Source organism: Pinus tabuliformis, chromosome 1_2, assembly GCF_031772625.1.
Source record: "Pinus tabuliformis cultivar Carrire ecotype Pingquan chromosome 1_2, CPIR1, whole genome shotgun sequence".
NCBI classification, from domain to species: Eukaryota; Viridiplantae; Streptophyta; class Pinopsida; order Pinales; family Pinaceae; genus Pinus; species Pinus tabuliformis.
In genome coordinates this window covers 1,116,598,126-1,116,623,233 of record NC_142298.1, presented here as the reverse complement: position 1 = coordinate 1,116,623,233, position 25,108 = coordinate 1,116,598,126, and the positions used below count along the sequence as shown (strand labels likewise).

General features: G+C 33.0%; 1 protein-coding gene across 1 annotated transcript; it reads right to left on the bottom strand.

Moving 5' to 3' along the window:
* Positions 1–12,158: 12,158 nt before the first annotated feature.
* On the bottom strand, positions 12,159–24,738 carry LOC149210056 (putative LRR receptor-like serine/threonine-protein kinase At1g67720). The gene is made up of 15 exons (XM_089398851.1): positions 24,684–24,738; positions 24,017–24,551; positions 16,537–16,997; positions 16,321–16,447; positions 16,161–16,232; positions 15,319–15,387; positions 15,161–15,232; positions 15,023–15,059; positions 14,600–14,891; positions 14,194–14,411; positions 13,820–13,946; positions 13,644–13,712; positions 12,959–13,148; positions 12,629–12,761; positions 12,159–12,540 (listed from the first exon to the last, which is right to left on the bottom strand). Exons 1-15 carry the CDS (start codon positions 24,736–24,738, stop codon positions 12,190–12,192), a joined length of 2,808 nt encoding a protein of 935 aa, XP_089254977.1. The 3' UTR covers positions 12,159–12,189.
* Positions 24,739–25,108: the final 370 nt, after the last annotated feature.

Here is a 25,108-nt window from a genome sequence, read left to right as displayed (position 1 = left end):
TGCACCCAACAATATTCAATACATACAAATTCTTGACCTGCGCACCCAGCTGGAGGCGGTCTATGCACTCAGCTACAAACTCTTCAAGGCCTCTACGCACTCAGTTGTGGAGCCTTTCCTTAAGACCCAAAATACATAACATAAGACGCGATCACTTGCGAATTATGAGATCATCATGAATTATCTATCTTCGACAAGCTTCACATGTCTTTAACTACATTACATAGCTAAACAAAACCATGGTCCACATACCATGGACTCAAAAAAACGATGAACTAAACTCCAATACCCATTACAAAATGAGGGTCTTCGAGCCACCCCAATGCCCCTAGACACTCCGTAGTACATATAACTTCATGGACTCCATGCACTCTTCTTCTCAAAATGCGAATTCTTTGACCAAAACTTGGACCAAGTTTGACCGCACCCAGCACTACTTATGGTGATAGTGGGACTTTTTCTAAAGTTGTTTATGTGCCCTCTGACTTTAGACCATTGACTAGGCATGCTAGTTTGTGCAACACCAAGTTCAATAAACGTAAGTGTGAAACCATAAATGCAGACCCCTATGTGCATTATGTAGGACAAAACCCTAAGTGGAAAACCCTAGGTGGAAACCCTTTCATTGTTAAAGATTTTAATCTTGGGTAATGAAACCCTATCATTGCTTACTGAAGATGAAAACCCTAGGTGCATTGAAACTTCATTGCTAAAGAAAACCCTCATATGCATTGATCAAATCCTAAGATGATCTAAGCAATGAATGCACGAATGAATCCCTAAATGTATACGGTAAGTGTGCGAAATCCTAAGCATTCATTATGCCCTTACCCTAATTGATGAAAAACCCATGTGGAGAAACCCTAACATGAAAGATGACCTAACAAGGCAATGTCATGAAGCATATATAAGAAGCACTAACATTCTCCAAGACATGTCAATCTGATAGAAAAACCCTAGCTACAAGTTCAAAACCCTATATTCAAAAACCAATATTCAAAACCATAGGTGCATTTTCTATGATAAAACCTTAAGTGCAAAACCCTAGGTGCCTTGTCTAAGAGAAAACCTTAAGTGAAAACCCTTGTGTTGTTAAAGATGATAACCTTAGGTAATGAAACCCTAGCATTGCTTGTTAAATATGAAAACCCTAGGTTCTTTGAAAATCCCTTGGTAAAACAAGACCTAATATGCATTCATGAAACCATAAAATGACCTAAGCAATGAATGCATGAATGAATCACTAAAGGAATATGATAAGAGCATGAAATACTAAGTATTAAAGATTCCCTTACCATAATGGATGAAGAACACCTGTGATAAAGACAATGTTAATGGATGAAGAACACATAGCATGAAAGTTTCCCTAACAAGACGATGTGAGAAAGCATATATAAGAAGCACTAATATTGTGTAAGGCATATCAATATGATGCAAAAATACTAGCTAAAAGTTCAAAACCCTAAGTGAAAAACCCTAGGTGTAAACCCCATGGTGCATTGTCTACATGAAAACCCTAAGTGCAAAACCCTAGGTGCATTGTCAATTAGAAAACCTTGAGTGCAAAACCCTAGGTGAAAACCCTTGCAATGTTAAAGATGATACCCCTAGAATACTTTTCATCTCATGAACTAGAAAAGTTTAAGAGAGAAAGAGAGTACAGGTCCTTGGTGGAATATTACAGTTGTTATACTTCTGTAAGGGCTATCTTCTTTTATGTAATTTCCAACAGCAGATAAAAAAAAGGCATAGGAGAAAGAAGAATAATTATTCACTACTCGTGAACTGTAAAATTCTAAGAGAGAAATAGAGTACCCTGTTCTATAGGAGACCTCCATCTGGCTTAAAAACAAGACATATGAAAAGTCATTGAATATTGCACTGTAGTATTCTTCTGGAATTTCAACCTATGTCTCTGAATTTTCAGACTGTGGTATTTCTATGCAACCTCGGCCATCTCAACATACTCTGAACCTATCCAAAAATAAACCCTTGTACCCTCAGATATGTGGAATTATGCGTGTTGGAAATTTTATGATAGAGATAACCTCTGTAGTAGTAAACTATTGGAAACCTTGATTGGAAATGTGAAGAAGTATTGAAGGCATTCTAAGGTCTCATTTTGTAACATATTTTGAAATACTTTTCGAGACATCACTAATTGTTAATAAAAATATTTGTTTTTCTATTCATTTTTAGGTTCTATTTAAAGTGATCTTAACTAGTAAAATAACATTTGTAAAAGGAAATATTGATTCACTCCCCACCCCTCACAGTACTTACAACAGATACACAAAATTGAAATATATTCAAAATGACACAATTGAACTGTAACCAAAATGACACATCTCAATTGTAATCACAATGTAATTCCATTAATAGAATTAACTAAAAAATGCATTCCTTACATACAAATTGTGTTGAGATATCAAAAAGGTACCAAAAAGTAAAGTGAGATCGTATATAAAAAACATAGCTCATATAAATACATCAAAAAGGATGGACATAATGGTTGTTTATGTTGCTACCATAACATCATAAGAAATAAGAACACCGTAATAACCCTGCTAACAATCACAAGAAAAATGAATTCATTAATAGTCCACATATATCGATGCCTGTGAATGATAATTGGTGGATCACATGATGACCCCTCCACTTATATTGCAGATCCGCCTCCATTGGACGCCGCTTCATAGAGTATATCATCAACAACCATTTGAACATCTGATCGGTAAGTTATGTTAAATTTTTGAAATTGTGAAGCGATGTTTTTTGCTTTTTTGTGGAGGGGTTTCAAATTTTGTCTTCTAAGTTGGTAAGTTCCAATCATTTGATTGGTTGTCAATTTTGAATTGATTTAAGTGACAATGTTACTTGCACCATAATTCATTGTTGTGGTTATCCCATTAACTAGGGCAAGCTAGTAAGCTTCATTGTTCGTGGTTCTCCGAGAAATTTCTCCACTGTTTTGATAGACTTGACCTAGTGCTTCATTCTGAAGCACAAATTTAGTTCGTGCCTAACCTAGATTTGGATGGCACCAAACTTGAATGATTAAGGTCCCCTTTTGCACCATCTGAAAAACAAGAAAACAATTAAATGAAAAAAAAATTAATGAAATATTGTTATATTTTTTCAAACTACGTTGCAACAACTCATTGTTGCAGTGGTGGAAACTCATTGTTATGATGACAACAACTCCTTGTTACAGTGGCTACAACTCACTGTTACAGTGGTGAAAAATCATTGTTAAAATGGAAAAAACTCCCTGTTTTCAGCGGTGAAAACTCCTTGTTACAATGGAAGCAAAACCCTATTATAGTGGTGGCAACTCAGGAGGGAAATCGACACTTCGTTATGAAAATACAAAAAATATGTTTTCATATTGTCAATCAAATCATATATCAATGAATAAGAATTTTAAAAGGTTGCAAGGCATGTTAACTTCCTATGTTTACTACATTTACCTAGATTTACTATGTTGACCTAGTGTTACTACGTTGACCTACATTTACTAGGTCAACCTAAGTTTATTAGGTTGACCTAGGTTTACTAAGTAGACCTATGTTTACTACGTTGACCTAGTTTTACTGTGTTGACATAGTGTACTAGGTTTATCTATGTTTACTAGGTTGACATAGGTTTATTAGGTTTACATGTTTAAAAGGTTTCCTTAGGTTTACAAGGTTTCCCTAGGTTTATTAGGTTTACTAGTTTGACTTATGTTTAAGGTTGATATAGGTTTACTAGGTTGATCTATGTTTACTAAATTTTCTAGGTAAGCCATAGTCAACCATAATCAATGATGGTAAACTACCGTTAACTGTTGTCACCATGGTTGGTTGTTGGAAACCTTGGTTGATCAGTCTCAACATGATCAAATATGAACAACCATCACAGACAGTAGTCAATCATGATCTATCATAGATAACTAAAATTTAATGTGGAGAACCATGCTCATCCATAGTCAACTAAATATTTTCCATAATAAACCCTCCTCAACCATAACTTGAACAAAATTAGCCATAGTAAGCCACATTTAATTTTTAATAATTTGAATGGTATCAAATTTTTAGCCCTTATTAGTGAAAAATAATTACCTTCTGAAATAATCATCACTACAATAATAACAATCAAATGATAAAAAGTGAACAAATTCAATTTATTTGCATTCTAGCAGAAGTTATAACAATACTAATTTTTGTGTTATAGGGGAAGTTATAATAATATTAATTATTTTATTTTAATGGAAGTTATAAAAATATTTTTTCTTTTTCTTTTATGGAAGTTATAATTGAATGTTGAGGTTAAATTATACATCATATTTGTACTAATTATTCACTGTTTATATAGGTTTACAGTCAAAGTAACTATCCTTAACTTAAGAATTTGCATAATCATTCTGAGATTTTAATTTATCTTTTTTTCTTTATTATAAATATCTTAATTTTCACTTAGGAAATAAATGTAAAGAACATGTGCTAATTCAAGTAGTTGTTCATTTCAATTCCACTAATAAGTTCTCCTTTCTGTAGCAGTTTTACATTTTTCCTTTCTTGTGATGTTATTATGTTTGGAGTACTCCTTTTACTTACTATTTGGGCAAAAGTTAATAGCAAAAAGTGTAATTTGAACCAGATAAGAGATAACATTGATGACAATTTTACTAAATGCCAATGAGCAGGAAAATATTGTTTTATGAAGAACTTGATTATGAATATGATTTCCTATTCCAAATATCCCCCAACGTCTAAAATTTTATTCAATTATCGTAGCTTTTGAGTATCAATTAACTTAGACCAATGTTAAATTTATTCATTTGTCACAATTTTCGAGTATTACCCTAACTAAGACAAATGCTAAATTTGTTCGATTGTCATAGTTTTGGAGTACCAATTAATTTTAATTTTTTTTTGTTTTGGATACTTACTTTCCAACCCACATCTTAATAAAAAGGTATATAATCAACCTCTTAAATTTTTTTAAGTTATCTCAGTTTTCTAGTATCAAGAAATTTAGATAAATGTCAAATTTTATTCAATTATCATGGTTTTACAACATTAAGAAACTTAGAAAAATGTTATTTTGGATAGTTACTTTCCATCCTACCTCTTAATTATTCGAATAATTTTTTATATAATTGCCAAATTTTAAAGTTCGCTCATTTAAAGAAGAGGTACTAAAACAAGTAATTGTGACCAAAGTTTCAATGTAGATTTGAAATTTCAAGTTTGTATGTCTGCTCAATACTCCTAATAATTAAATCTATGTAGTACATGTAAGAAAACAAGTTCAAACTATGATTAGGAGATATTTTTTCAACTAATGACTACCAATTCTTTGTAACTTTGTTTGTTTTTTGGGCTAAAAACAATACACACATAGCAACAACATGAGAAAATTTAGTTGAAAATATGTAACAACGGTGAGAAGCGATTTTCCACAATGGTGTCCAATGAGTTGCCACACCGATGACCTAGATAAGTGTTGTTGCGGCAACTCATTGGTCACCATTGCAGAATCTCACTGGTCACTGATGCGGCAACTCGCTTGTCACCGTTACCGTAACTCACTGAATTTTTTTAATGGAATAAGCGGCAACAAAAAATGGGAGTGTAATGAAATTTGGTAGGAAATTACCTCTGCTCACTAGATACGTTTTCTCTACGTGCTCTAACTAGCCCAGATCATTAGACCCTGAAACAACATCCCACAAATTTGTTAGCAGGAGAAAAATAATGCATAAATTTGTAGAAAATACAGATAATTTGTAAAAAAGAAACAGTAAATTTATCTTTGAATATGGTAACCCTCTCTACAAAATGGTAACCCTTCGCATCTACGGTAACCTTGTCATCGATTGAGCCTACTCTAAAAAATTGGGAGAGAATTTTCTCTGTCTTTGTCTGAAATAATTCCACAAGAAATACTTAGGAAGGAGAAAAGGACTCGAAAGAGGACTCGGTGGGAGAGAAAATAACTTGGGAAAGGAAAAAAGGGCTTGGTGGGATGGTGAATTTTTGAAAACGACCCGCAAAATGAAGATGGAGTCTAATGAAGATTGTTGAAGGAGTGGGCTAATTTATGAAAATGGTCTGCAAAATGAAATCGTTGGTAGCTCAAAATCGCTGAGTAGACACAATGAAATGGGGCTTTCATGAAAAGGTGTTGACAACAAAAGAGAGAAGGGCTCTATCTTGCCACACGTGATAGATTGAAAAAATTCGTCGACTCGTATGGGTCCATAAATTTGGAATTCCTAATTCAAAATTTGTTCACCACCTATAACCATTCGAAAGGAAACCAGTGATGAAATTTGTGACAGGTAGAGGAGTTGTCACATCAAGGAGTTGGCTCGGACTTGGAAAATATAGCTCTCCATGTTACGATGACGGGGACAAAGACGACGATGGAGAGTTGGAGATGGAGAAAAGTTCCTTTCACAAAGGAGAAATATTTGTTTCGTTCACGGATCCCACGCCGCGGAGCAGATCACTGGAGGGGCCTCACAGGTGACAAACGAGCGTGAAACACGAAGGATGTTCCGTCGACCTATTAGCCTACTCCAGAAGAGAGATTCCCCACTTGCACCACGTCAATGTGTTTGAGATATGCAATGAATACGATGTGCTTGAAATAAAGTGTAGAATCTGTGTCAAGTTGTAGTCAATCAGTTAAACAATTAAATTGTATAAGCCGTAGTGGTCAAGTCAATCAGTTGAACAATTAAATTTTATCGACAGTACTAGTAGTGGTAAAGTCAATCAATTAAACAATTAAACTTTATAAGCGATAGTGGTTAAGTCGATCAGTTAAACAATTAAAGCTCTTTAGATGTGCAGTTTATGAGATATAATGTTGGATGAAAAAATGTTTCCTTATGTGTGAGACCTCCTTTGATAAACTAGGGTCCAAAAGTTGGAATTTGAAAAAAGGATAAGTTGACCTATGTTGATTGTATAATTTTGGAATATTATAATTTTCTTTTAATTATAAAAACCTAAAATATTCTTGAAATATGCAATAATGTTATAGAATGTGTACCATAGAATTTAAAAACATTAATCAAGTTGTAAAATAAAAAATGCCGAGTAGTCATTGAGTTACATGATAGAAAAGTCCCCTCATTCTAGAAAATGAAATGCTCGACGGACTCTGAAGATGCACAATCAGTATGAACATTGTCCAAACTATGGAACATATCCTCATAATGTGGCCGATTTAGAATATTATTAAATCTAATTTTATTTCAAATGGAAAACCATTTTTAATAATTATCTCCAAAACAAAAATTTTAATGAAAAAAATTAAATGTCAAACAACAAATAACTTAGAAAATGGTATTGCATTTAATTATAATGTATTGAATGTATAGTAATGATATATTAAAACTTGGTGAGTAATGTGAAATGAATTATAGAGTTTATGTATTTAGATATGTGCATATATATGTACCATTGGTAATAGAGTAAGAGTTTTTCTATTTTAATAATATTTTAAGTTTTCAAAATCACACAAAATTGACACCTAACCACTGAGTTTGGACTCCTACACCACAAAGTGTTTTAATAAAACAATCTATCATCATTTTCTCTACAACTATGGACTTCTTTTAATATGATTTTGATAAATTAAAATATAAGAATAATTTATTCATTTAATATACACTTATTAAAATGGATATGATATTTAAAATATATAAAATATTAAGTAAATATAAAATATACAATATCAATATATAATTTTTAAAAATAGAAATAAGGCAGACTATGTTAAAATTGTAAATATAATTTCAAATATAATTTTAGAGCTTCCATATATATATATATATATAGAGAGAGAGAGAGAGAGAGAATTTGTCGAAGGTCTTCGGTGGACATTCTACCCATTGTGAGGGACCATGCAAAGCATGATGATTATAAAATAGAGCAACTAGTTTAATAATGAGGAAAGGTGAGACAAGAAGAATGTTAGACTAACTATTCAAAGCTTAATGCTAAAGCAATTGACTATAAAGATAGATAATTTTGATTAAGAAATTGGAAAATTAAAATTATTATGAATCATGTGGAAAAATAATAAATTAGATTAATCAATTAGTAATATTAATCAATTAATAACTTTTAATAAATTAGTTTAATTAATTAATAAAATAATTAAAAAATAAGTTATATTAACTAATTAATAAAATAAATAAATAAATATATAAAAAGTGCTTTTTACTAATAATTATTAATTTTATTAGAAAGGGGGGAAGAAAATTATTAATTCAATGGAGAAAGGAGGGCACAAGGCACCATTAAACCAAAATTAGGAATTATAAAGAATTGTTCTCATACAAACAATGATGAAAAAAAATTGCAAAATAAAAAGAAATTTTAAAAGAATTGAAAAAAAAAGGTTCATGAACCAAAAAATATATAAATGGTCGAATTCAATTGTGCAATAAGATACTAGGGAGATTGTCTATAATGTTTTTTTAAGAAAAAAGATAAAATAAATAAATAAGAAAAATGAGAAAAAAGAAAGAAATGAAGAAAAAAAAAAGTTGAGAAACATCAAGTTTATAAAAATGAGCAGGGCTAATGTTTTTTGGTTCATCAAAGTATATAAGCTATTTAGATTTATAAGAATGCTCAACATATTTTGAAAACTATTAGTATTATAAGCTATATGCTCCTTCAGACATGCTTAAAAGTACCTACCAATTTGGTCTATATAAGATTTTATACACCAATACATTTTATAAACTCTAAGGTTCAACAAGGATCTTATTGATCTTTGGGAGATTTGAATAATTGCTTTAAAACCTTGTAGTGTTTGATACTCCTCTTTACCTATTATTTCTTGCTTCTAGTCTCTGATGATGAGTGAAATGTTCACCTTAAACTTAGGATGTTTCATCTCTTCATAATGAAATTATCTCGAGGTATCTACTACTAGTTTTAATGTTCTTCCTAGCTAACATTTTAGAGATGTGATCACTAGCTCCTTTTATATAGGGGAGAGAAGGGTGGACTTTTTCTTTCTTTCTAAAGCTTCATATTTCATAAATAAAATATAGTTTTAGCAAAAAAGAATATCCACCTCATAGAGACTAATTAATGAAAAACAATAAATGAAATTTATAGGAGAAATGACTCTATTTATGCAAAGCTTATTGCAAGTGATACTACAACCAACGAAAATATTCTAGATTCATGTATATATTATAATTTTCAATCCAACCCATTATTATTTTTGTTGCTTTTATTATTTCACAATATTTATTTATGTAGAGAAATATGAACTCAACACTCATAGAAATTAAACTCTGGTGGACAGAAAAACAACATTTCTTCCAACTACCCAAAAAAAATAAAACACATATACACATAAAATAATTGAAAGATATATGTAAAACATAACATTGTTTGATCTTCATATAACTAAGATCAATTAAAAACTAAAATATTTTACATATTTAATGCATAATTACCCATATGAACATGTTCAAAATTATGTATCACAATAATTTAAAATATTATAAGTTTAAAGTAAATTAGAAAGAATTTGCTGAAAAGTTGTTTGATTCTAAGAGTCATCCAATGGGAGAGAGCACCTTTCCCCAAATAATTCTTGACTTAAAATGAAATAACACCACACGAAAAAAACAAACTAAAATCTATAATAGAGAAACTCTTCAACAAAGATACATAGCAAATTTACATGAATGAAGAAAATGAATATCCTCCTGAAATCACTGAACATAAGTATACCCTCTCTACTCACAAATTATGTACAAAAAATTCTGAAGGTTATTTATAAAAACAATGGAAGGTGATGAAAAAGTGAAAGGTGTAATTAATAATTTCATTAGGGATATTTTGTGTACAGATAATGGAAATCTTATCTAAAAATATAAAAGTATGTCTAAAAATGAAGTATGGGAATATGTTAAGAAAAAATTCTATATAATGTTTCACAAAATACAATGAAATTAGGGATAAAGTTGTGAAAAAGTTTACAAAACTATTTTAATATAAACAAGAGCTATGTGGTGGTAATGTCAATGTTATTACCTTTTTTACACATTGGCAATATCACTATTGTTGTCTTTTTCACATTGGCATCACATGATTTTTTGTTTATTGTACAAGAACATATATATATGAATTCATACAAATACATAGATGAAGATTTACAACTTAAATCTTTATTTATTAATTTATAATATCAATTTGTAAATTACATAATAACACATATATTAATTAATGAAACACATTAATTTAAAATATGATTTTGGAATATTAATTGCTTTATAAATATTTTATGTTTAATATATTCCAAATTTACATATATATAAATTAGTATTTAAAATTTTTTATTATAACAATTTTGGTTTATTAGTTTTTTTATTATTCAATAAAATATACTATTTCATTTATTTTTGGAAAATATTAGGTAAAATTTATAAAATATAAAATTACCATCACGTGATGACTTTTTGTTTATTGTGCAAGCATATATATATATGAATTTATACAAATAAGTAGGTAAAGATGTTTATCCAATCATTAGGCCATGTGTAGTTTTTAAGTATATATAGTTTAGTTTAGAATTGGACTACAAAATCTCAGTTTAGAATTGGGAACCAAGTTTCCTTGGACCACATCCATGAGATCTCTAATCAATCAATATTATTTTAAATTGTATAAATAGTAATGTTCAGGTCAATCCGTTAAACAATTAAATTTTATAAGCGTTAGCGGTCAAGTCAATCGGTTAAACAAATGTATAGTTCAAAATTAAATTTCATAAGCAATAGTGGTCAAGTAATCAGTTAAACAAATAAATTTTATAAGCGGCAGTGGTCAACTCAATCCGTTAAACAATTAAATTTTATCAGCGGTACTAAGAGTGGTCAGGTCAATCAGTTAAGCAATTAAAATTGTTGGTGTACATGTATTTAGACTAGCTGTGTTGGTGTACATGCACTTAGACTAGCTGTGTTGGTGTACATGCACCTAGATTAGCTCCAGTTAACTTATTGCTTGCATGTGGCACATGTACACTTTATCTTTTCGGTCCATCGATGACGACAGCTCTGATGTTTGCAGCATAAAATGGCCAAAAGATGACGTGATCTTCATGGAAGGCCTTTCGTTTCTGTGCTATACCAGTAATCATCCGTGCCCTCAAGGGTCTCACGATTCTCCCAGAATAGCTTTCAGCTAGAAATACCGAAAATTGGAAAAGAAACCAAATCTTACATCTATTCGAACAGACGTTAGTCCATCGCCAACGAAATCATGGGATGCCTCATGAAGCCGCGCAGACGATACAATGTTGCAGTACTCCGTCGAATGGGCAGTGGTTTCTTTTCTCTACTTTTGCATTATATTTTGAGGGGGGTTTTCTTCCCACTGGGTTTTCCCTCTTTCCTCCTTTTTATGCATTGTATATGGGTACCTAAAATGGCCTTGTTGCCGGGACTCATTCATTTTGCATCACACTCACCTAAGTTATGCTTAAGGGGGGGTGTTGGTGTACATGCACTTAGACTAGCTGTGTTGGTGTACATGCACTTAGACTAGTTGTGTTGGTGTACATGCATCTAGATTAGCTCCAGTTAACTTATTTTGCTTGCATGTGGCACATGTACACATTAGCGTAAGATAAAGCACACTTAGCTTTAGTTAGCTTTAGTTATTGCATGTAGAACTAAGCTTAACTTAGTTGCTTTTATGTATTTATTCTAAAACTCATATTGTAGAATCAATTCACTTTCATTTTTTTCTCAATTCTTGCTCGCTTCCTTCCTTCTCTTACAAGCTTATTATTGTTTTGCGGATCTAGATCTATCTGAATATCTCAAAAATCTTACAAAAATATATAAAAATATATAAGCGGTAATCGTCAAGTAAGTCAGTTAAACAATTAAAGTTCTTCACATGTGCAGTTTCTCAGATATAATGTTGAATGAAAAAAAGTGTTAGACCTTTCATAAACCAGGTTCTGAATGTTGGAATTTAAAAACAAGGATAAGTTCTTGATTTGTGTGGATGGGAGATAAAAAACAAAAATTAACTATCAAATTCTTGAAATATGCAATAATATTATAACATAGGCATAATCAAGATGCAAATTCAAAACTGCAAAGTAGTTATTGAGTTACATGATAGAAGAGTCCCCTGGATTTGACATTCAATCCACATCCACTTTTACTTCTTCGCGAACTGATCTTCTTTCTGCTTTTGAAATGTTGAAGGTGTTATGACTCCACTCCATTCCCTTGCCTTTACTGGAATCCCCCTCTTCGATGCGAATCTCCTCTGAAATGGAAGCCTTATTCTCAATTTTCAGAGCCTTCTTCAGCTCTTCCACTACGTCACTCACGCTCGGCCTGGAAGACGGTTCAGCCTCAACACATCTCATCGCGACTTTGGCGACACGAGTGATGGATTTCATGTTGTAACCTTCACTACCCAACCTCTTGTCTATAATTTCTGTTGTAATACACGCATCTTTATCCATATCCAATAGATACGGTGTCACCTGTAAACATTCAAAAAATTCATTGAAAAAGTTGCCCCGCAAAATATTTCTATTTAAACGTTGGATGATTTGTGAGAAGATTTCTTACCCATCTTATGATGTTTACATTTTCTTCAGCAACGGTCAGATCTATGGGTTTTCTACCGCATATGATCTCTAACAAAACCACTCCAAAACTATACACATCACTCTTCTCTGTCAACATTTGAGTGTTGAAATACCTGTCAAAATATTCCCCTCATCAACTTACTTTTAATCGAAGTACGGTGGAAATAAAACTTGAGATTGGCTGTTCTCTGGAAGAACATAATTGAAAGCACGGCAGAAAAATTACATATACTCAAAGTAACGAATTGAATTCATTAACATAAAGAATATTGCATAGAGAATAAGTTGAGTTATTTGGGTTAGGATGTACTCTGGATCCAGGTATCCTGGCGTTCCTTTCACCGCAGTGGTAACATGAGTGGCCTTCTCATCAATCGTCATCCTTGAAAGACCAAAATCGGCTAATTTTCCATTCATATTGCTGTCTAAAAGTATGTTGGCGGTTTTGATGTCCCTGTGAATTATCTTAGGAATGCAGCCGGTATGCAGATATTCCAAACCTTGACATAGAAATATGATGTTAATTAAATGATATACTTATATATATATATATTCTAATTGATAAAAGAAAAAATCTTTCTCACAGTCATTTTTCTGAATAATTAATCAATTTTTTTTTAACTTTAAATTTAAATTTAAACCGTTTAAATAAACTATTTAATATATATAAGTAATTTTTTTTTTTTCTAGTTTAAAACTAACCTAAGTACCCACAGGGGATTTGAACCGGTGACCTATCGCAAGGAGTGCCTTAACACTGCACCCATTCACCGTCAATCCAAAGCCCCGTGGGCAATATATATAAGTAATTCACTTCAACTTAAATGTTAACTTTAAAAACATTTATTTATCTATAAAATACTAACACTCAAGTTGTGCGCAGCTTACACTAAAGTTTTGTAAAACAGTTTTAATCTCCATAAATAGTTTCTCCCCTTAATAATACTGATAATTTATATTATCTACTATTATTTTACTTTTACTCTTAGACTTACCATGAGCTGCATCCAAAGCTATTTTGAGTCTTATTTTCCAATTTAGTTCTGAATTTCCTGCATTCACACCTGTGAAGAGAATAAAAGGTGTGAAGAGAATAAAAATCAAATGCAGGTAGGTTGCTTGGGCTATTCTATCAACGGAAACAAAAATATTATCAAGCCATATAATTTACCATAAAGGTGGTCCATTAGCGACCCTCCTGACATGTGCTCGTAGATAAGCATAACTTTTCTCGATTGGTTACAATATCCCAGCAAAGATACCAAGTTTCTATGATTGATTTTAGAAAGAACATCAACCTGTTCATGGCATACATATAATTTAGAGCCATGCAGTCAAGTATAAATTGTATGAATTTTTAAATATAAAATTTGAGTTTTTTAAAGTTAAAAATTGGAATGCTTGGATTTACACTTTACATAAACTCAAGTATAAAATTTCACTAAAAATCCAACCTTTTTTTTCACATTTGGCTAACAATTTTGATGAATCAATACACTTCCAAACAGAACACAGCAAAACCTGTAAATTGAGCTTATATTTTACCTCATTCAAGAACTCATGAACTCCTTGGTGGGAAGAGGAGGAAAGCACTTTTACAGCAATATATTTCCCTTCGGGCAACTCACCAAAGAACACCGATCCAAATCCCCCTTGTCCGATCTTTGTACTGAAGTCTTTTGTTGCAGCAATCATTTCATCTAAAGTGAAAGCGCGGGACTTTGTTGGAATTGGCACAGTAATCATTGAGGACTCTGCAAGCTCTTCATATAGGTTAAACTTAATATTTTACTTGGGAAAAACTCGTTTGTTATATAAATGAAAATTTGGAATTTTTACACAAAATTTGAAAGTCATATTTATACAGTCTGTTAATGAAATAAAATCATAATCATCTCTCATCTGTAAGATACATTTCCATTATATAGCATAATAATCTTCTAATATTGACCTTGGTACAAGAAAGGCTTCGTTTCTGTTTTCACCAATCTGTTGTTGTTTGTAACACCTGCTTCCTTTCGCCTCAGTTTGAGGTACACAACAATACCTGCTATCAACGCCACAGTGACGATTAGAATGCCACTGAGTGTTGTTACAAGGACCACCTTCGACGTATTATTTTTTGATTTCTTTGGAGTACATTCCCTCTTATCCATACGTAGGTAGCGGTTTCCAGAATAACTGAAACATAATAAAGAGAGATTTTTAATGAACGTAATGCAGAAAGATGATGAGAATTTGAACTATTCATGATTATTATGTGGCATTTCTATTTAAAATATAAAAAATTCTTGATCTGGAAAATATCTTGAAAGGGAATTTGTGTGGAAATGTAATACTTGAATTTCAACGAACAATGGAGCAGAAGATTGGCAGGAATTGCACCGCTGAAATTATTGTTCTCTATATTCCTGTAATAAAAAATAAAGAACATTTCATTACAAATATTATAAACTGATATTTGTAAACTGATTTTATTTAACATTGAACAAGAAATGGGAGTGAGACTTGCAACTCTTTAAGATTTTTCAGTTCAGATAGCCACTCTGGAACACTACCGCTCAGGTTGTTGTTTTGGAGATATCTGCATAGCAATTAATGCAAAATTTTCTGTCAAATTTAAGAAATTGGTACTGCAAAATGACTATAATAAATTGAGAAAAAACTTACAGCCTCTCCAACATGGTTAAATTGGATAAATCTGGCAAAGTTCCAATTATATGATTATTCTCCAGTGACCTGTTGATTTCAACATCAACATTGAATATGTTTAAGGCTTGATATAATATATAATATCCAAAGACATAAAGCATTTCAATTTTGTTTTTCTTTTGTAAATTGTTGGAAATAATAATTACTCCAGCATGGAATGCAGTCCAGATTTAGAGTCTCAGTTTAGCTGAGTTAGTGTGAGTTAAGTTGAGTTTAATATTAGCAGTTTGAGTTCACCCTATATTTGGAAAGGTTGAATTTAGTAAGTGCGTGTATGTCAAGTTATTTTAACCGAGCCTTTAGTAGAAAAAGGTCTAAATACCATTTACCTGGTTCATTGTAATGATCAAAAGGTTTTGTGTGATCAATTGAAGAGTGGTAACACCTATGTGTGTTAATTATTGTGTTTCTTCTCTGTCTTTGCAACAAATTGATATGCCGCAGTTCCTATGGTTTGTGTATTAATTATTGTGTTTCTCCTTGTGTGTTAATTATTGTGTTTCTCCTCTCTATTTTTCTAACAAATTGGTATTGGAAGAAAGATCCAAAAAACCAAATAATAATAATAATAATAATAATAAAATAAAAATAAAAATTCTAATATGAAAATATACCATTCTTTTTAATGAAGTACCAAATTAATAATCTCCTGAAAACTTCATTCTATGGACATTCCATAACCAACCAAAGTGAAGCAACAAGCATTGATGCTATAATCTAGACTGGGTTTTGTTGTACATATCTTTTCAGGATTTTTCACACAGGGTTACACATAAAAGAACAGTCAAAATTCTGCTTACAGATTAACTAAGGCAGTCAATTGTCCAATACTGCTAGGCATCGATCCTGCAAGATTCCTGCCTGACAAATTGCTGGCAACAAGAAGATTATGGTGAGCTCATACAATTTTAACAAAAACTTTGGTGGGTTTTATGATTTCAAATGGAAGAGTGAGCATACATTTCGGAAATTCTTATAGGCGAAGAACTGTTATCACAGCCAATACCCTTCCACGGGAACAAATAGCAAGGATCGGAAATCCAATCTTTGATGTCAAAATTTATTTTGATAGAGTGAAGAGCGTCAACTGCAATTAAAGAAATACTGGGTTAGCAATTGAATGAAGAGACATATAACTTTGTAATTTCAGTACGAGAAGTTTAGTAAGGCACTTACTATCTTGAGAATAGGTTGCCTCATCCGTGTCATATAGCCAATGATACTCAAAGGCGTTTAATATTGGACCCAGGGTAGAATTAGGGGCCTTCACGATGTTAAAAGAATATACTCGATGGAGGAGGAATGGTAGCTCAAGGGTGGAATAATTCGGCGCCAGAGTAATGATTTTTGAATTTGTTTCACCATTTATCTCCACGTAGAAAGATCTCGATTCAGAGGTGTTGAGCTTCTTGATCTCTGCAAAATACAACAGCAGTAATGATCTGCTACCTGTACCGGAAGATGTAATATTGACGTCCCTGCTGTTTCCAAGCCACGCTGTTTGCATGACAGCAGTGGGAGGAAGGTTTTTGGTATTGTGCGTTGAAATGGCCTCTTGCGAAATTACAACATCTGACGTAGTTTTAGCATCTAAGTACTTATTGGTCCAGATGCGGTCGAATTTGTCTTGAGGATATCTGCGTAATTAACCAGGAAAAAAAGAAGAAGCTATTCAGCTCAATACTTGACCAAAGCAGTATTGATAAAAATTGAATTTTTTGACGGAGTGCGAAATTTTCCACGGTCGTAAGGCCTAAGGATTAATCTATCTATCGGCATAATACGTTGTGTCTAAATCTTTTTGTTATTTAAAATGTAATAGTTTAATTTTTTTAAAATTTATTTTGAAAATTATGGAAATCAAGTCAGAATTTTGATCAAATCAGGCAGGGATTTTGTAAATCCAAGTTATAGTTGTTAAACTTCAAGATTTTAGGTGCCCCAGAGGTTTTTTATGGTGCTGAATCTATTTCCACTATCAAAAACATGATTCAAACAGTGCTACTATGATATTTATTGAATTTTTTTGACCAGAATCATGTTACTTTTGAGCTTTTAACTATATATATAGATTCAACGCTCTTAATGAAATTAATGTGAATTTATAGCAAAATACCCTGTTTTGCAACCCCTATGCCCGTTTGCGGACCAAACCCATGCCATAACAGATATTAGACACACGTGCAATGGGATCACCATACGAAGAGACACATGTATACCTCAATCAACTGGGCAGAGACCTAGTAGATATGATCAGTCCCATTCTGGGCTACAATTCAATTGTGTTGCACCATAACAAGTATGTTCATTATGTTCTTGAAATAGTGTGCCACTAGAATCAAAATATGGGAATTTTGACCCATGATGCCTTCATTACATAGAAGGTTTAATCGATGATAACATTATAGAAAATTTTCAACTCAAACTCATAGTTCCAAAAAATTCCTATCATACTTTAAACAAATTTACACATAAAAATATAAAAAAATACCATCTTATATATAACACAGATAGAATACAACATTTTATAATAAATTGCTTTTTAATTTCAAACCAAAAAATATTCCCGGACTCCAAATGTTTCCCATTTCTTTGTACTACATTTTATAATAAATTGCTTTTTAATTTCAAACCAAAAAATATTCCCGGACTCCAAATGTTTCCCATTTCTTTGTACTTGCATGAAACATTGAAAGTTCTCGACTCCAGAAGTACTCTATCAGTTGTTTTTGTTTTTTCCTTTTCACATTATCGCAGCGTGACGCAGACTCCTCAAACCGCTACAGGAGCAGGTCTGAAACACTCCACTGGAAAGCACTCCTGAAATCAAGAAATTAAAATTCAGATTTCCATTCAAAAAACACTCTGATCTTATTTCTGTTGGAGATCAGAGTGTTTTTTTAATGGAGATCTGACATTTTTGTTAATTTCTTGGTTTGAGTCTACACAAGATTGTATAGAATTGTAATTCTATACAAGATTGCGTTCCAATGGAGCGTTTCAGATCTGATCCCGTAGCAATATGTTAATTTCTTGGTTTGAGTCTAGACAAAGTGTTGGGAATAATGCTTAATTAGTTATGTAAACTTCTATTTAGTGTTCTGTGCAAAAATAAGGCAGCAAATTGTTCGCTCCAGTAGTGCTGGAAATTAGCTGTGATGTCAGTAGATTTGTTTGAGAGTAGATTTTAGTAATAGTTGAGTAGATTTTAGTAATAGTTTTACTATATAAGAATGTAGTTAATAGCTGAATTAATATATGAGATTTGCAACATCTTTTAGCTCACACAGTCTTAATTGTTTTATTCTTTTTATATGTATTTTTTATTCATAGTATTGTTGGTTTCTCAATTGGCTTGAAATAATTCATTTCATATTCTACAAGTGGTATCAGAGCAGATAAAATTATGTTGGGTTAAAGTTGTATTGTTAGAATTTCGCCAAAGTTAATCATGTCGAATTCTAACCAGATGCTAGTTCCAGAATTTGATGGCAACGATTATGATTATTGGTGCATTAAGATGCTAACCTTTTTGATTGGAAAAGATTTGTGGGAGATTGTTGAATCAGGATATGAGGAGCCAGCTGATTGGAATGCTCTTACAGCTAATGAAAGAACAGCAAGAAAGGAAGCAAGGAAGAAGAATGTTCAAGCTTTGTTTCACATTCAGATAGCTCTTGATAAGAGCTTATTTCCAAGAATATCAGGAGCAAAAACTGCCAAAGCTGCCTGGGAGACTCTACAAGAAGCTTACCAAGGTAGTGATCAAGTTAAGGTGGTCAAGCTTCAGACATTGAAGCGAGAGTTCGAGAATTCGAAGATGCAAGAAGCTGAAAGTATCAGTGACTATTGTGTGAGAGTCAAAGATGTGGTCAATAAAATGGCTACACTTGGAGAAGCTGTAAGTAATGAAGTTTTAATTAAAAAAGTATTGAGATCTTTAACACATAGATGGAATCATGTTGCAATAATCATGGAAGAAAGTAAGGATTTGACAAAACTACAGTTTGATGAATTGGTTGGATCTTTGATGTCTCATGAAGAAAGATTGAAGGAAAGTTTTGAAGCTATAGAGAAATTTTTTTCCTCTAAATTACAAATTACAAAGAATGAAGATGCAAGTAGCAGCAGTACCAAAAGCCATCAAGGTCAAGGTAAATGGCAAAGCCAAAATTATTCAAGAGGTAGAGGAAGAGGTGGCTCAAGTGGAAGAGGTAGTTTCAGTGGAAGAGGTGGAGGTAGATTTGATAAGATAAATGTTAAATGTTACCATTGTAATAGGTATGGTCACTTTGAAAGAGAATGCAGATTGAAAGAAGGTAAAAATGCTAATTATGCTCAAGAAAATGGTGAGTATCCTCCAGATCACTTATTTTTATCTTATGCCAAAGGTGAAAATACTACTAAAGATGTTTGGTACCTAGATTCTGGATGCTCTAACCATATGACAGGGAATGAGAAGTTTTTTTCAGCAAAGGATGGAAGTTTCAAATCCAAGATCCAGCTTGGTGATGATAAATCATTGGAGGTTGCTGCCAAAGGACTATCGAGGTCCAAACAAAAGAAGGTATAAAGAGTATTCATGACATTTATTATACTCCACAATTGAAGCATAATTTGTTGAGTGTTGAGCAGCTCTGTGAGAAAAATTATAAAGTAGTCTTTGAAAATAAGACATGTACTATCTATGATAAGAATAAGGGAAATAGGGTGATCACTGTTGTGCCTATGACAAGAAATAGGATGTTTCCCTTGAGGTTTGATGAACATAACAGCAATCTTGCTAATATGGCTTATGAGGATTCAAGTTGGTTATGGCATCTCAGGTATGGGCATTTAAATTTTCAAAGTTTGAAGTTTCTAACCTCACATGCATTAGTTTCTAGTTTGCCCAAGGTAGAAGAGCATAAGGAGGTTTGTGAAGGATGTGCTAAAGGAAAGCATGCAAGGGAAAAGTTTCCAAAGGGAAGTGCATGGAGGGCTCATTACCCACTTCAGCTTGTTCATTCAGACATTTGTGGTCCTATGCAGACTAAGAGTTTGGGTAAGTCATCATATTTCATCACTTCTATTGATGATTACTCACGAAATTGTTGGGTATATTTTTTGAAGGCCAAAATTGAAGCCCTGGATACATTCAAGAAGTTCAAAGCCCTTGTAGAAAATGAGAGAGGGTGCAAGATCAAATGTTTGCGAACTGACCGTGGGGGAGAATTCTGCTCAAAAGCTTTCCAGAGTTATTATGATATGAATGGCATCATGAGGCAGCGTACTACAGCATACACACCCCAGCAGAATCGCATAGCTGAAAGAAAAAATCGTACTGTGGTTGAAATGGCAAGATGCATGCTACAAACTAAGGGATTGAGCAACACTTATTGGGGAGATGCAGTTGCTACAACAGTATACATCCTCAACCGTAGCCCCACTAGTGCACTGGAAAATATGACTCCTTATGAAGCTTGGTATGGAAAACGGCCTAATGTTAATCATTTCAAAGTTTTTGGTTGTTTGGCTTATGCACATGTACCTGATGAGAATAGAAAAAAGTTAGATGCAAAGAGTGAGTTATGTATTTTTATTGGGTATAGTGAGACAAGCAAGGCTTATAAATTCTATAATCCTCTAACTAACAAGCTTATTGTCTCAAGAGATGTAAATTTTGATGAAGGGGGAGTTTATGGTCATCAAAAAGGCCATGTTGAGAAGACAAAATCTGTTTTGAATGATGATATAATTGTTCATAATGATCATGAGCAGCCAAATAATGTTTTTGTAACTAGTGGTTTAACTCCACCAAGCAGCCCTTCATCAATTCCTTCAACATCAAGTTCAAGTCCAACTTCTTCTCCAAGTTCTACAAGGAAGGTAAGAAGATTGAGTGATATTTATGAGAGGAGTGCAAATCAAGCACATGAAGAAAGCCCAATAGGTGAGATAGTCAATTTTGCTTTATTATCCAAGGCTGAATTTGAACCATCATGTTTTGAAGATGCATGTACTAATGAGGTTTGGATGCAAGCCATGAAAGAAGAGATGGATTCCATTCAAAGGAATGACACTTGGAAGTTGACAGAGCTTCCACATGACAAGAAAAAGATTGGCACCAAATGGGTCTATAAGATTAAATTTAACAGTGATGGGAGTGTTGAAAGACAGAAAACAAGATTAGTTGCTAAAGGATTCACACAGAAGTATGGAATTGATTATGAAGAGACATTTGCACCAGTAGCAAGACATGAGACCATTAGAATGTTGATTTCATTAGCAGCTCATAAAAAGTGGAGCATACATCATATGGATGTGAAAAGTGCCTTCTTGAATGGGTACTTAGAAGAGGAAGTATATGTGGAGCAGCCACAAGGTTTTGAAGTGGAAGGAAAGGAGAATAATGTCTACAAGTTGAAGAAGGCTTTGTATGGCCTTAAGCAAGCACCAAGAGCATGGTATGCAAGGATTGATGGATACTTTCAGGAAAATGGCTTCGAGAGAAGTAAGAATGATCCTACCCTTTACTACAAACAAGAAGGTATTGATATTTTAATCATAAGTTTGTATGTTGATGATCTATTGTATATGGGTAGTAGTTCTAAGATGAATGATAAATTCAAAGCTTCTATGATGAATGAATTTGAGATGAAAGATCTAGGCATCATGAAATATTTTCTAGGAATGGAGGTTTATCAAAGTAAGGATGACATTTTCATTTGTCAGACAAAGTATGCACAAGATATGCTAAATAAATTTGATATGCTTGATTGTCATCCATCCCCTACTCCAAGTGCTCATGGAGAGGTGTTATGTAGAGATGATGGTGCTGATTTAGTTGATGAGAAAACTTACAAAAGTATTGTGGGGAGCTTGATATTTCTAACCCACACAAGGCCTGATATTACATATTCAGTTTCACTTGTTTCAAGGTATATGACAAATCCATCTGAAATACATATGAAAGCAGCCAAGAGGATTTTAAGGTATGTGAAAGGCACTCTAAATTTTGGTATTCATTACTACTCTTCTGAAAAGTTCAATCTTGTTGGATTTAGTGATTCAGATTGGGGAGGTAGTCTTGATGACCGTAAGTCCACATCAGGAAATTGTTTCTCTTTTGGTTCTGGTTTGATTACATGGAGCTCAAAAAAACAAAGCATTGTTGCCCTCTCATCCACAGAAGCGGAGTATGTTGCAGTTACCTCAGCAGGTACACAAGCTCTTTGGCTCAGAAAAATTTTGGAAGAAATTGGAGAAAAACAAGTTCAGCCTACAGTGATTTATTGTGATAATATAAGTGCCATCAAGTTAGCAAAGAATCCAGTTCATCACAGCAGGACAAAGCATTTTGACATGAAATATCACTTCATTAGAGATTTGGTGCAGAAGAAGGATATTGAATTGAAGCATATAAATACTCAACATCAACTAGCAGATATCTTCACCAAAGCAGTTGCAAAAGATCAGTTTTTAGCACTACGAGATAAGATAGTAAACCCTCATTAATCATTAAGGGGGAGTGTTGGGAATAATGCTTAATTAGTTATGTAAACTTCTATTTAGTGTTCTGTGCAAAAATAAGGCAGCAAATTGTTAGTAGTGCTGGAAATTAGCTGTGATGTCAGTAGATTTGTTTGAGAGTAGATTTTAGTAATAGTTGAGTAGATTTTAGTAATAGTTTTACTATATAGGAATGTAGTTAATAGTTGAATTAATATATGAGATTTGCAGCATTTTTTAGCTCACACAGTAACTGTGTTTTTTAATTGTTTTATTCTTTTTATATGTATTTTTTATTCATAATATTGTTGGCTTCTCAATTGACTTGAAATAATTCATTTCATATTCTACAACAAGATTGTATAGAATTGTAATTCTATACAAGATTGCGTTCCAATAGAGCGTTTCATTTCTTGGTTTGACTCTGCACAAGATTGTAAGTCTATACAACAACATGGTAGATTTTGAAAATGCTATGTACGATAGCTAAGTAAAACTCAACTTCATTTTCAAATTTCCAAAATATTTTAAAATAAAAATAAGCTACCAATGAGATTTAACCACTGCTACCAACATACTTCAAAATAACATAAAAATAACCCAGCAATGAGTTTTGCTAACAACATACTTCAAAATAACATAACAGTGCAGTATGTTCATTATCTATTTTTTTTATAGGGGTGTGAAACCTTAGAAGAAGCCTTATACATATGTTAAATATATAAATTATGATTGTGTCATTAAATATATAATCTAATCTAATCGACGTAATTGGAACTTAGGTGAGGAGGTTATCATTAAACCCTTCTAATTATTTAAAATATTATCCATTGACAATGCTGATTATTAATTTGATATTTTTGTGTTGATTTCAGATCTATTAATTTGATATTTTTATGTTGCTTTCAGATTTCATGAATTAACCGTGATGTTAATTTTTTGATATCTCTTCTGACTATCTAACTAACTTTATTATATTCTAGGTGCAAAAAATATACATTAAGAAATTGTAAAAACTATTGATGGCAGATTCCAGAAATATACTATCCTATAATCGGACGGTTAACCGTTAAAGAGGAGGGGTGGATTGTGGATCTCCACCCAAGAGAAAACCAAAATTGGATTTCACATGAGATTTAAATTTGTAAATGTATAAATTTCATACCTAATGGGAGATTCTCCACCGACATCATATGTTCCTGGCCACAACATTGTTCCTGGCTTAGCTTGTTCATACATGCCATCTTGGAAGGTTCTCAATTCAATGGCAGAAATAAAGGGATCGTCAGACTCCGAGGTCCTGATCAAGCAAACGCAGAGCACAGTGCCAGAACTAACAAATATTCTTTCCCTATACGTTGCAATTTCATCCTGGATTGTTATAGTTACCACGGCCAACAAACCGGGCGTCTCAATAGAGAAAGCGAAGCTCGGCAAATTTCTGAATCCATCGTAATTTCCAAGGGCAAACCATAATCTTAGGAGGTATGGCACATTAGGGGACACAGGCAGCTGATAGCAAGACTTGTTGAGGGGTTGTGGGAATAAACGCAGATGGTGCAAGTAAGAACCGTAGGCTTCCTGGTAGGCGTTCCCTATTTCGGCTGTCATGCCGACGTCTATGTAAGGAGCATCAGGAACCCATGTTATATTATTTTCACTGTAATTCGTTGTCCCTCCGCAACTAATACTCAGAAATCCTGCCACACCACCAGTAACTTTGGAAATCAAAATATAATGTCTAAAACAAGATATCAAGTGAGGATCTATACCGAAGGAAAAACCGAATCTAAAGCGCAGAAAATGCACTCATCAGCTGTTGGATCACATACCTGGTTGAGCGGTAATAAGAGGCATGAAACATAACAGCACGCCCACTGGCGCCATATTCCAACAACCTCTTTTGTCATGGTGGATTTTACCCATTGTTCCACAAGTTTTTTATACAGTGCTCCGGCGTTCCTGGTGGAAATTAGAAGCAACTGCTGATCCTGAAACGATTTTGGTGTTATGTACGCAGCGTTACGTATTGTACATCGCGTGCAACATTAAAAGCTTATTTCAAGGGTTATCAGACACTCGGGGAGCTGAGAGGGCTGATAGGCAAATGAATATTATATTGACCACCAATAAATTTCAAGGCAACCAATAAATCTCATGCTATTGGGTATTTAAGACTCTTAAGAGTACATTTGGTCAACCTAAATACATCTCTGTATTCGCAGGGGCATAAACATGGCAAGCCATATTTAATGCG

Coding starts and splice junctions, on each gene's coding strand:
- LOC149210056 (XM_089398851.1), bottom strand. CDS start 24,738: ATGGCGCCAGTGGGCGTGCTGTTATGTTTCATGCCTCTTATTACCGCT. Junction 16,233..16,320: donor CCTATAAGAATTTCCGAAAT/GTATGCTCACTC, acceptor TCTTGTTGCCAG/CAATTTGTCAGGCAGGAATC. Junction 15,388..16,160: donor TTGACTGCCTTAGTTAATCT/GTAAGCAGAATT, acceptor TGAAATCAACAG/GTCACTGGAGAATAATCATA.